General features: G+C 43.9%; 1 protein-coding gene across 3 annotated transcripts in view; it reads left to right on the top strand.

The window, feature by feature from the left end:
* The first annotated feature begins 865 nt into the window (after positions 1-865).
* Positions 866-12,492, top strand: part of slc2a12 (solute carrier family 2 member 12) — a 57,595-nt gene continuing 45,968 nt past the window's right edge. The window contains exons 1-3 of one of the 3 annotated variants that reach the window (XM_041188376.1): positions 866-947; positions 1,445-1,468; positions 7,008-7,072. Coding sequence is in view for 1 of the 3 variants with exons in the window: in XM_041188374.1 (XP_041044308.1) it covers positions 942-947 (6 nt within the window). In the remaining 2 variants the exon portion in view is untranslated. Of the gene's footprint in view, positions 948-1,444; positions 1,513-7,007; positions 7,073-12,492 lie in introns of all 3 variants that reach the window. The other 2 variants (XM_041188375.1, XM_041188374.1) reach the window with 2 other exon arrangements.

Raw genomic sequence — 12,492 nt, 5'->3', positions numbered from 1 at the left:
CCACCCAGTACACCTTCTTCTCCCAGTCAAACCTAGACCTTCCTCCTCCACCCCAAGAACACCTTCCTCTCCCACTCACAGTTAGATCTTCCTCTCCACCCACTCGACGATCATCCGGGGCAACCCATGGCCAAGACCCTGATATCCCGAAGCAGGCCCCAGACACCATCGGTGATCTTGCATCTTCCGTGAGCTGCTTCGTGGCAGAGCCATGTCCATGAGAATCCACCCAGCACATGATGCATGTGTTCCTCGGGGGTCCGGTAGCTGTAGGGCTCCAGCATCTTCTGCTCCACGATCTGAGCAAGGCCCTAACATTAAGCCCCGACTTCTGCAGGTCACTCTTGTCAAGATGTGCCCTCGGCCTGTGTGTTTTCCCACCGAGATGCCGGAATAATCCAGCATGGGGGGGTGGGGAGATAATTCTGGCGAGCAGGGCTTATAATTATATGCAGATGTGTTAAAATGACGTTCCCAACATGTGGAGGTGGGAAATGCAGCCCGCCATTGATGGGTGGGAGCAAATGATCGCAAACTGGTTTCATGATGTCCGTTCACGCCGGCCACAATGCCTGACAGCAAAGGGGAGGGAAGATTCCGGCCTAAGTATCTGTCTGATCTGCCTGCTTCGAGCTGCCTTTGCAGAAACTGTATATTAATTCTTTTAAAAAAAATGAATTGCCAAAATCAATTGTTTGTTCTGAGATGGTGCCAGCACCTCTAATGTTTGGATCGGAGAATTAAGTGCACTGACTTTGAACATGAGATGGTTCCGCATGGTACCAGCTGTACTATTTTTCTTTACTTGAAGTAATTGATAGTCAAATATAGCCACACCCTAATTTGTAATATAAGAATGTTCTGAAAGCTTAGCAGCAGCTACTGGAGTCAAAGAGTGCATAGATGTGGAACGCAAGTCCAGGGGCTGAAAGAATCTCATCATGAAGGTATTATTTTACAATTCTGGCTGTTTGAGGTGCATGGCCCAAGAGAGCAGTAGGAAGGTGCTTTGCAAAAATCATATGGGGTTAGGCAAGCACCATGTCTGCATGACTAAGAAGCCAAGCAAACAATGTGTTATAAAAGCACTTGGTATCAGTTGAGATCAGCTGCTGATTCAGGAATTGTAGCGAGCAGTTGTGAGAAAAGTAAAATAGAGAGGGTAAGAGATAGCTCGAGGGTGAAGAGGAAGTAAGGAAAATATGTGAATAAAGCACAAGGCAGGAAACAATTGTCATAGTAGCTGGGGGTGATAATTCAGTTAAATGATGTAGAATTGTGTTTCAAACTCAGTCTTGCCTGTGTAATAACATTTGCTTGGATACAATTTATGTCTCATTTATTTGCTGTGTCAATAATTGAGTAGATTTTATTACTTGACTGACGCATTCGGTGAACTGACAGCATAAAAGCTTAAGGAAATATTTTTGATTTTTTAAAACAGATCCCTGAGATGTGGACATTCCTGGTGAGGTTGACATTTGTGGCCCATCCTTAATTGCCCTTGAGAAGGTAGTGGTGAACAGCTGCAGTGCATGTGGTGTAGATACTCCTACAGTGTTATTGAAAGTGTTGAGTTTCTTGAGCATTGTTGGAGCTGCACTTATCCAGGCAACTGGGGGGAGTTCCATCACACTCCTGATTTGTGCCTTGTGGATGGTGGACAGGCTTTGGGGAGTGAGGAAGTGAGTTAGTCACCACAGAATTCACAGTCTTTGACCTGTTCTTGGAGCCACAGGATTTATGGGACTGGTCCAGTTCAGTTTCTGATCAATGGTAACCCCCAAGTGTTGATGGTTGGGGGTTCAGCAATGTAATGCCATTAAACATCAAGGGGGAATGATTAGATTCACTCTTGCTGTAGACAGTCATTGCCTGGCAATTGTGTGGCATGAATGTTATTTGCCACTTGTTAGCGTAAGCCTGAATATTGTTCAGATCTTGTTGCATGTGAACACAGACTGTTTCAGTATCTGAGGAGTATCAGATGGGACTGAATATTGTGTAATCATCAATGAACATCCCCACTTCTGACCTTATGATAGAGGGAAGGTCATTGATGAAAAGATAGATGGGTCTAAGGCCCATTGCCCTGAGCAACTCCTACAGCGATATCCTGGGGCTGAGATAATTGATGTCTAACAACCACAACCCTCTTCCTTTGTGCTAGGTATAATGTCAATCAGTGGAGAGCTTTCCCCCTGATTCCCACTGACTTCAATTTTATCAGGGTTCCTTATACCACGCTGTCAAATACAGCCTTGATGTCAAGCGCAATCATTCTCATCTAGTCTCTGGAATTCAGCTCTTTTGTCCATGTTTGGAACAAGGCTGCAATAAGGTCAGGAGCTGAGTGGCCCTGGCGGAACCCAAACTGAGCAACACCGAGCAGGTTCTTGCTGAGTTAATGCCACATGATAGCACTGTCAATGATACCTGCCATCACTTTACTGATGATTGAGAGGAGACCGATGATGGATGGTAATTGGCTAGATTGAATTTGTTCTGCTTTTTGGGGACAGAATGCACCTGGAAAATTGTATATTTTTGTTGGATGTTCTCCAGTATTGTAGCTGAACTGGAACTGTTTTGTTTGGCGCACGGCTAGTCCTGGAGCACAACTCTTCAGCACTACAACCAGAATGCTATTAAGGCCCATAACCTTTGCATCGCCTGGTGAGCTCAGCCAATTTTTGATATTATGCGGAGTGAGTTGAATTAGCTGAGGACTGGTTTCTGTGATGCTTAGGACCTCAGGAGGAGGTTCCACGATTTAGCTCCTGACCTTGGTCCTATAATAGACAATAGAGCTGAATTCCAGAGGTGAGGTGAGAGTGACTGTCCTCGACATTGAGGCAACACTTGACTGCGTGTGGCACCAAGGAGCCCAAGCAAAAATGAAGTCAATGGGATTCGGGGGAAACTCTCCACTGCCTGGAGTCATAGCTAGCAAAAGGAAATCGGATGCCAACCATCTCAGCCCCAGGAAACCATTGCAGGCATTCCTCAGGGTAGTGTGGGCCAGCTACATCAAAAATGACCTCCTCTCCATCATAAGGTCAAAAGTAGGGATGTTCGCTGATGATTTCATAGCGTTCAGTTCCATCAGGTATTCCTCAGAAAATGAAGCAGTCCTTGGAGCAGTGCAGCAAGACCTGGACAACATTCAGTCTAGGGCTGATATGTGACAAGTAACATTCATGCCACATAAGTGCCAAACAATGACTGTCTCCAAGAAAGAACCTAACTGTCTCCCCTTGACATTCAAAGGCATTACTATTGCTGAGTTCCCCACCATCAACTTCCTGAGGATCAGGATTTACCAGAAACATAGTTGGAACAACCACATAAATATTGTGGCTACAAGCACAGGTCAGAGGTTAGATAGCTCACCTGGCTCCATGGAGCCTTTCCAACAACGGCAAGGTGCAAGTCAGGAATGTGATAGAATATTCTGTGATGGAATGTGCTGGAGATCTGAAATGGTGGAAATGGTGGAAATGCTCAGCAGGTCAGACAGCATCTGTGTAGAGAAACAGAGTTTCAGATTGATGCCCCTTCAACAAAACACTATTGAGTATTTAAGCTGTGCTTGGTGTATACCTAATTGTGAACTCTCTATTGGGCTGATTCTTCCACACCTGCCAGCAGGATGCATCGTGGCAGGTGGGGACAATTAATTTGGCCTGAGTCAAAAAGTCATTTTCCCAATGGCGGGAAAATAGTTTGGAATTTTGTTCTCGTCTTTCAAGGAGGGTTAAAGGTGGATCGAGTTTCCTGAACAATATTGGGAACCCCATTTGCATTCATTAGCATCTCATGAATGTTCGTTAAAAGGCCAACTCGTCGGAATCATGTTCCCCCTCCAAGATAAGTTCCCCAACAGTGAGTAATTAGAAAGTTCTGTTTTATGACTGTATTTAAGCAGTGCAAATCTGGCAAGCTTCACTTCATCCACGACTTGGAGGTCAGCACACGCTGCTTTCATCTTCCTTTTAAATCATCACTGCTACATATTGGGTGCCTGTAGCACAAGCTGTGCCAAGGCTGGGGAGGGGTGAGACAGAGGTAGGACTGAGGGAAAGGGCCAGAGGGCAAGGGTGAAAGACTGTCATGGTGCCATTTAAATATGGTGCCAGGACCTACAACTCATGAAGTAAAGATGGAGTGGGTGACTTCTTCCCCCACGCCACAACCACCCCCCCATCCACCCCCGCCATGAGATTTGCTGAGCTCTTTGTGGGTGCATAATTAATGAGTTGAACAGTGGAAAATTGAGCATCTTCAACCATTTCGCCACCCAGTGGGAATCACTCCGACTTTCCTGTCCGCCACTGGACTTGGTTCTGGAAAATGGGATTGGAATAGATAGGTGCTTGATGGCCAGCATAGACACGATGGGGTGAAGGACCTGTTCCTCTCTGACTCTATAACCAGGCAGCCTAAGAGAAGTAGGCAGGTAGTGTAGGAGTCCCAGTGGGTCCTCCACCACAAATTGGTTTTCCATTTTGGAAGCTAGTGAGGGCACAGGTTCTTCAGAGGAGTGCAGTCGGAGCCAAGTTTGTGGCATCACGAGCAGCTCGGCTATACAGAAGGGGAGGAAGAAGAAAGGAAGAGCTATAGTGATATGGGATTCATTGCTTAGGGGAGCAAATGGGTGTTTCTGTGGCTGTAGACGTGACTCCAGGATGGTATGTTTCCTCATTGGTTTCAGGGTCAAGGATGTCACAGAATGGCTGCAGGACATTCTTCTGGGGGTCGGTGATCAGCCAGAGGTCGTGGTCCACATTGGTGCCAATGATTTAGGTGGGAAGGGGGATGTAGTCCTGCAATCAGAATTTCGGAAGCAAGGTGGAAAATTAGCAAGCAGGACCTCAAATGTAGTAATCTCCGGATTACTCCCAGTGCCACGTGCCAGAGAGTACAGAAATAGGAGGATAACACAGATGAATGCGTGACTGGAAAGATGGTGCAGGAGAGAGGGCTTCAGATTCCTGGGACACTGGGACTGGCTCTGGAGGAGACTGCACCTGTACAAGCCGGATTGGTTGCACCTGAACAAAGCTGGGACTGAGTTCCTTGCTAGTGTTGCTGGTGCTGTTGGGGAGGGTTTAAACTAACTCAGCAGGGGTGTGGGAACCAAGAGAAAATATTAGAGAGGAATATCAGGGTGCAAAAAATACTGGGAGAGACAGATAACACTGGATTAGAGAATAGTAATAGGTAAAGTTGAGGCAAGGGGGAAAGTAACAAAATCTAAATCAGGGTTACTATGCATGTATGTGAATGCATGGAGTATAGTAAATAAGATGGCAGGACAGGTGGGGAGAGCAGTTAATAAAGCATATAGTATCCTGCATTTATTAATAGGGGCATAGAGTACAAGAGCAGGGACATTATATAAGACATTCGTTAGACCTCAGCTGGAATATTTTGTACAGTTCTGGGCACCAGATTCTCGGAAGAATGTGAGCACATTGGAGACAGAGTTTGAAAGATGCTGTCTAAGGAGCCTTGGTGAGTTACTGCAGTGCTTAATTAGTGTCATTTAACTTCATGTTTAACAATAGCAAACTTAAGGTCACCTTAACCCGTCATGTGACTTGGCATAGGTGAGCAGCTGTATATTACTTCCAGTGTGTGACACAAAGTTCAGCTGGCTCGCAGTAGCCACATTCACATTTCCATTGACTGCTGTTCTACCTCTTCAACCTCCACTAACAACTCATGGGGATTTTTAAGTAACCTAAAAGATTTGCCAGGTAAAAATGTTCTGACGAGTGCATGCCAAAGGTTGGAGGATAATTTAAGGTAACAAGAAAGCAGTGATATTAATGGCTGTGACTTACTGAGTGAATTAGAAACTGCAAATGCAATATTTCTTGAAGGTGTAAGGTCCCAAGTACAAGCAGTGAGATTTGTCAACACCAGTAAGTTGCAGGGTGTTATGCCAAATCTTTGTGTTGAATTAAGGATAATGTTTGCAATTCCAATAACTGTGGCCACAGGAGAAAGAAGCTTTAGTATGCTGAAACTGATAAAGACATACTTAATGTCTTCCATGACACAAGAAAAAACTAAATTGCCTAGCAATTTTGTCAATAGAAAATGAACTTGTCAGAAATATAAACATGGAAAGTGCTATAAAAAAATCTGCAAACCTAAAGTTGAGGAAAAAAATTAATTAGGATAATGTAAAGATTTGCATATCTATTGTTGTGTTTGATTTAGGTTTGGCTCTTCTTTTTTGGTTTCACTTTTCATAAAATGTATTTGCACAGGGTAATAACTTAAGTTCTTTTTTTCCTTTCTTCTATTTTATTATCATGAAAAATTTCTCAAAATTGCAAATGTCTTAAAGTTTCAGTTAGGATAAGGTACTTATTTGAATGTCTGTTGCATATGATTTTTTTTTCATTTATCTGTAATAAATTCTTTATTGTTATATTTGTAGTTTTTTTGTCATTACGAAGTAATTATGAAAATGGCAAGAAGTCTTCAGGGCGTTGAAATTCAATTTCCCCAGGGCACAAAAAACCTCGAGCTGGCCCTGCACACACAGCTAATTTTTCAAAAACAAACCAGACTGATTATGGAAAAAAGGGAAAGGAATTGAGGATTTCAGTTTACCCCTCCTCACCACTCTGCAACAGTGCCTTCAACAATCTTATATGCATCTGTAAGATCACCCCTCTGTGACCCCCTTTTCTGGATGAAAAACCAGTTTCTCTGGTCTTTTCTCAGAGCTCAGAAACCAGATACTGGGACCATCCCCATGGCCCTTCCCTGCATTGCCACCAGTTATTGACTGTCTCTTTTGTTTCTTGTCGATTAGAATTGGACATTGTATTCAAGGTACAGGCTGATCAAAGCACTGCATATTTTTGATTACCATCTCTCTGACTTGTATTCTTTTATTTTTGTTATAGAGTTAATGGCTTTTGGGCTTTGTTGATTGATGCTCTGATGTTGATTAGCCATGTTTACTATTAAAATTCCTACAACAGCTTGCATTTCTAAGATTCCTCGCTATGTTCGGGAGAGGAGGGGAACAAAACTGAATAAAACAAAAGTAAGCACCATTTTTAAAATAGAACTACTTTTTCCTTTAGTCCTCAGTTTAATGTGCTTCAATTGAAATTGAATTTGTAAACTTTATAAAGCTTAGACTTACAGTTATTTTGATTGCTATTCTATATAAAACAAGCATAGGTGCATGGAAAGGAGGGAGGGCAGCAACGATCAAAAGGGAAGGTCCATAATAGGATGGAAGGCAGGAGAGATTTAAAGAATAGCAGAAACATTTTTCAGACAATGATCAAGATTCTATTTAAAATTGGCTCTGTAACTTTGGCCTATAACAGGTAGCCAGCAACATATTTCAGAGTAATGCTTCCAGCTTGTTCCGTGAGGATTTCTCCCATTTGAATATCTGGAGAGTTAGTTGGGCCAAAGGGTGGAAACAGCCACTAGTAGAACCTCCTTAATGAGTGCTAGTAGAACACACCCATGTGAAAGCCCATGTTAGGCGCACCATCTTGCTTCTAATTGCTGATTATCCAAATTTGAATGTACTCATTCAGTGCAATTTTCATGCTGCAATAGATATGGGCTCCTCATTTCCACTTCCACTGAAGGTGCACTGTATGCTGGCTGGCACACGACAGCATCTTGCAGGATAGCAACATAACATAACCGAGGGAGCCAATGCAAAGGTTCTCTGAGGAGGCTCTGGCGTTTCTGGTGGAGACGGAATGTCCTACACTCACAGGGGGGAGGATACCACCCCACCTTCTTGTCCCTCTCTCCTATAGTTGTTAGTGCTGCTCTGCCATGGCCTCATGTCCTCCTCTAAGCCCATTCAAAGGGAAACCTTTAACAAGATGCTCGTGACTCTTTCTCCTGGTAACTCTTCCCCTTTAAGGTGGAGTATCACATCATTTATTCTTTGTCCTCAGGGAAATTGAGTAACAAAAGTTGCTCAAGTGTTGGCAAAGTGTTGACAAAATGCTCCAGAAAGTCTCCTGATGTGTTACGGGGGTCCTCTTCAAAGCTCCAGCAGCAAATGAGCATGAAATGGTCATTATCCCTTTGAACGGTGTGTAAGCCTTTGAGTAACTCTTGAAATTTACATCGATGCCAAGTTTACTCCCTAACAGTTGGTCACTCTTCAGAAAGAGGGAGTTAGATTATTTGAGGCACTGGCCACCAAAATGCTATACAGCCTCCTTAATGAGTGCTAGCAGGCATTTTAAGTACCAATCAGCTGTTCAACAAGCCTCTGGCTGGCCATTCCCATTGCAACTCCTTTACCAAAATAATGCCTTGTGCTAAACATGAGCTAAACCTGTGTTTCAGCTTAAAGTCCTGACTTAATCACGCCTTTGCTTCTTTAACATCTAAAGTATTGGTCAAAAATTGTCTCCCAAGCTTGCAGTATTCTGCTGGAAGAGTAATCTCTGAGAAGCCTGCACACAGTAACATAGGTGAGGATTGTATCCATGTATACAGCCATGTAACTTCTCTGCTGTTTTGATCAACAGTACCGTTGCATTGTTAGTGAGTATGGTGATTGAAATAAGATTCCTATGATCTGAGTACAATTGTTGTATGTTTGGCCTAAATAGCCAAGTTGGTTATGGTACTGGGTTTGTAACCCCAAGATTAAGAGTTCAAATCTCACAATGGCAAACTATGAAACAATATAACTTCATCTGATAACAGATGGAAACGTGTTTGTACTCAAAAGAGTTACAATTGTTGTACCAAACCTTGTTAAGCTCAAAGGCATAAATTTTCTGTTGACTGGTTACACTGCATCTGAATGGGCATTCGGGCATAGAATTTCAGGCGGATATCCGTGGTCAATAATTAAAGTAATATGGAAAATGCACAAGCTATTTCTCAGAATTTTCAATTGAGAAATGCACTATGTATTTATTTTAACAATGTAAAACAGCCAATGAGAGGCCAGTATGTTTTGGGCAGACAGTAAGTCAGCATCTATGACACAGGGCTTTATGGCCCAGAAATTCAGAAATTCTTGGGCTCTGGTGGAGTGAAGGGTAAGCACTCTGCACCAGAACATTGAGGCCCAAGGCTCTCATTGTCCTAGAGCTGGTTTAAACTAACTTGGCAGGAGGATGGGCACCAGGATGTAGTTAATGGAAAGATTTAAAAAGAGCACAAAGGATTGGGAGAAATAGCTTGCACTCTCTCTGTCTCTAGGTACCATCTTTCAGAGGGTATAGTGATCTCAGACTTCAATTTTTGATTTATGTTGGTACATGATTATGCCTGGCAAGGTAGTACAATGGCTTGCTGTTACCTTCTGCAATGCATTACCTTCATGGCTGACCAGGAGACCCTCCTGCACCTACCACCTATCCTCAAGCTTATTGGAAGGATTTGCAGGTTGAAGAGCAGTTGGAGAGGTGGACCCGCAGGAGAAACACAGAGCAAGGAGAGAATAAATACAGCTTGGGGAGCGCGGCCTGCATCACTCACCTTGGAGAAGAGTAGTCAGAGAGGCAGACCCTGTCAGCTGCTCAGAACCGGCCCGCACGCGCTGAGTTTGAAAGGAGAGTGAGAAAAACTAATTGTGACATTACAGGAAAGGGGCAATTTGATTGGTTGGGGTAGAAGCTAGCTGTTTGGTGAGTATCCAGTGATCATCTAGTAAGTGTTTAAGGTTTATTCTATTTGTAAGGTTTAGAATAAAGTAGGAACTGTACTTTTGGTAAAGATTATTTAGTAGGGCCAACTAAAATAATTTTCTACTTGGCTTATCCCCTGAACAGTGAGAGTTCAGGGGATAAAACAGCGAGAGTTCAGGGGATAAAACAGCGGGAGTTCGGGAGATAAAACAGCGGGAGTTCTGCAGATAAAACAGCTGGAGTTTGGGAAATGAAACAGCATGAGTGGAGAGACAGTTGGGAGATTGAAAACAGTGTGAGTGCAGAAACGTAAATTTCTAAACAAGCACGGGGAAGTAAGAATGTATTGGCACAGGCGTTTCTGTGGCTGTCAACATGACTCCAGGATGGTTTGTTCCCTCCCTAGTGCTTGGGTCAAGGATGTCACAGAACGACTGCAGGACATTCTTGTTGGAGAGGGCAAACAGCCAGAGGTTGTGATCCACATTGGTACTAACAACATAGGTAGGAAGGGGAATGTGGTCCTGCAATCAGATCTAGGTAGAAAACTAGCAAACAGGAGCTCTAAAGTAGTAGTCTCCAGGTTACTCCCAGTGCCACGTGCAACTGAGTACAGAAATAGGAAGATAAGGCAGATGAATGCATGGCTAGAAAGCTGGTGCAGGGGAGGGGGCTTTAGATTCCTGGGCCACTGGGACTTGCTCTATGGGGAGGTGGCATCTGTACAACCAGATGGGTTGCATCTGAACAGAGCTGGGACTGAGTTCCTTGTGGGGTGTTTTGCTAGTGCTGTTGGGGAGGGCGTAAACTAACTCAGCAGGGGTGTGGGAACCAGGAGGGAATATTAGAAAATCATACCAGGGTGCATGGAATGCTGGGAAAGGCAGATAGCACTAAAATAGAGAATAGCAAGTTAATAGGTGGGGTCGGAGTAAGGGAACAAGTAATGAAGTCTAAATACACAGCATGTATGTGAATACACAGAATATGGTTAATAAAATTGGGGAGTTACAGGCACAGATTGTCTTGTGGGATTATAATGTTGTGGTGATAATGGAGACCTGGCTTAAGGAATGGCAGATCTGGGTGTTAAATATTCCTGGTTACAAGGGGGAACATTTTCCACTTATCGGGGAAGAAGTGTGGGAGTGGCATTGGTGGCTGGTCTTCCAATTGATGCCCCTGGTTGGGGGGGTGGGGTCGCCGCCATTTTACGTGGGCGGGCTAATTAAGGCCCAGCCAGTATGACGTCCACCAGGAAGTACTGTGCACTCCCTCGGCAGGGGAGGAGGAGTTCCCTCAGCCGGGGGTGCGCTCTTTCACACAAGCACACGAATGAGCGCACAGATCTCCCTGAGGCAAAGTGCTGCCTCAAGGGGATCAGCTCCGATTCAAAAGCTGACAGAAAGGAAATGAAAAAATTTCCCTGATGTGTCCCCTCATGTGACACTGTCACATGAGTTGAGACATGTCCTTAACTTTTATTTAAACATTTGATAAACATTTAAAAGCCCTCATGAAACCTCATCCCGCCCGTGGATGCAGGCTGCGCGCCCGCCGAACTGAAAGTCTAAATGACGAGGGGTGACGTCAGGATACGTGCCCAATGTATCCCCACACGGGCCCCATCCCACTCGCTGGCCGGAAAAACCTACCCAAGGTGTTCAGAAAAGATAGGAAAGGGAAAAAATGAGGAGGGTGGTGGCTTTGGTTAAGGAGATTATTGCAGTACTGGAGAAAGAGGAAGTGTCAGAGGATTCAAGGACAAAATCGATTTGGCTAGAGCTAAGTAATAAGAAGGGTGCAATTACATTGCTTGGTGTAGTATATAGACCACCAGCTATTGGGAAGGATATAGAGGAACAAATTTGCAAGGAGATTAGAGAGGTGTAAACATCATAGAGTAGTTATAATGTGGGACTTTAATTGCCCGTATGTAGACTGGGATAGTGGTAGTGTAAAATGCAGTGAGGGACAAGTGTTCCTAGAGTGTGTTCAGAAGAATTTCCAACAGCAGTATGTGTTCAATCCATCAAGAAAGGAGGCACTTGAGAATGAGGTGGGCCAAACAGATCAAGTGACTGTGGGGTACGTCTAGGGGACAATGATCATTGTGTCATCAGGTTTAGCATGTTGATGGAAAATGACATTGGTCAATCCAGGGTTAGAATAATCAACTAGCAAAGACCGGACTTCAATGAGGCAAGAACAGAGTTGGACCGGATAGACTGGAACCAAATGTTGGCAGGTAAAACCATAGCTGACCAATGGGCTACCTTCAAAGAGGAGATGGTTTGGGCACAGTCAAGGTATGTTTCCTCAAAAAGGAAGAACGGGACAAACAAATCTGGAGCTCCCTGGATTACAAAAGAGATAGAAATTAAGTTAAAGAAGAATAAAGGTGTCAGGTAGCAAATACAATAGAGAACCAAGCTAATATAGAAGATTCAAAAGGGATGTAAAAAACCAAATACGAGAAGCAAAGAGGAATTATGAAAAAAGATCGGGTAGCTAACATAAAACAAAATCCAAAAGTATTCTAAGAGCACATCAATTGTAAAATGGTGGTAAAAAGGGGAGCAGGGCCGACTAGGGACCAAAAAGGGGATTTACACATAGAGGCAACAGGCATGGCTGAGGTGTTAAATGAAAACTTTGCACATGTCTTTACTTATGAGGCAGATGCTGCCCAGGCCATGTTGACAGAGGAGGAAACTCAGTTGTTAAGGCTCTGGGACTGGATGAAATACATCCAAGAATATTGAAGGAAGTGAGAGTGGAAGTTGCAGAGGCACTGGCCATAATCTTTCAATGTTCCCTAGATTCAGGGGAGGTG

Source organism: Carcharodon carcharias, chromosome 5 (assembly GCF_017639515.1).
Source record: "Carcharodon carcharias isolate sCarCar2 chromosome 5, sCarCar2.pri, whole genome shotgun sequence".
Classification (NCBI taxonomy): domain Eukaryota; kingdom Metazoa; phylum Chordata; class Chondrichthyes; order Lamniformes; family Lamnidae; genus Carcharodon; species Carcharodon carcharias.
Note: the sequence above shows the minus strand (reverse complement) of the source record. Positions and strands in the feature narration are given on the sequence as shown.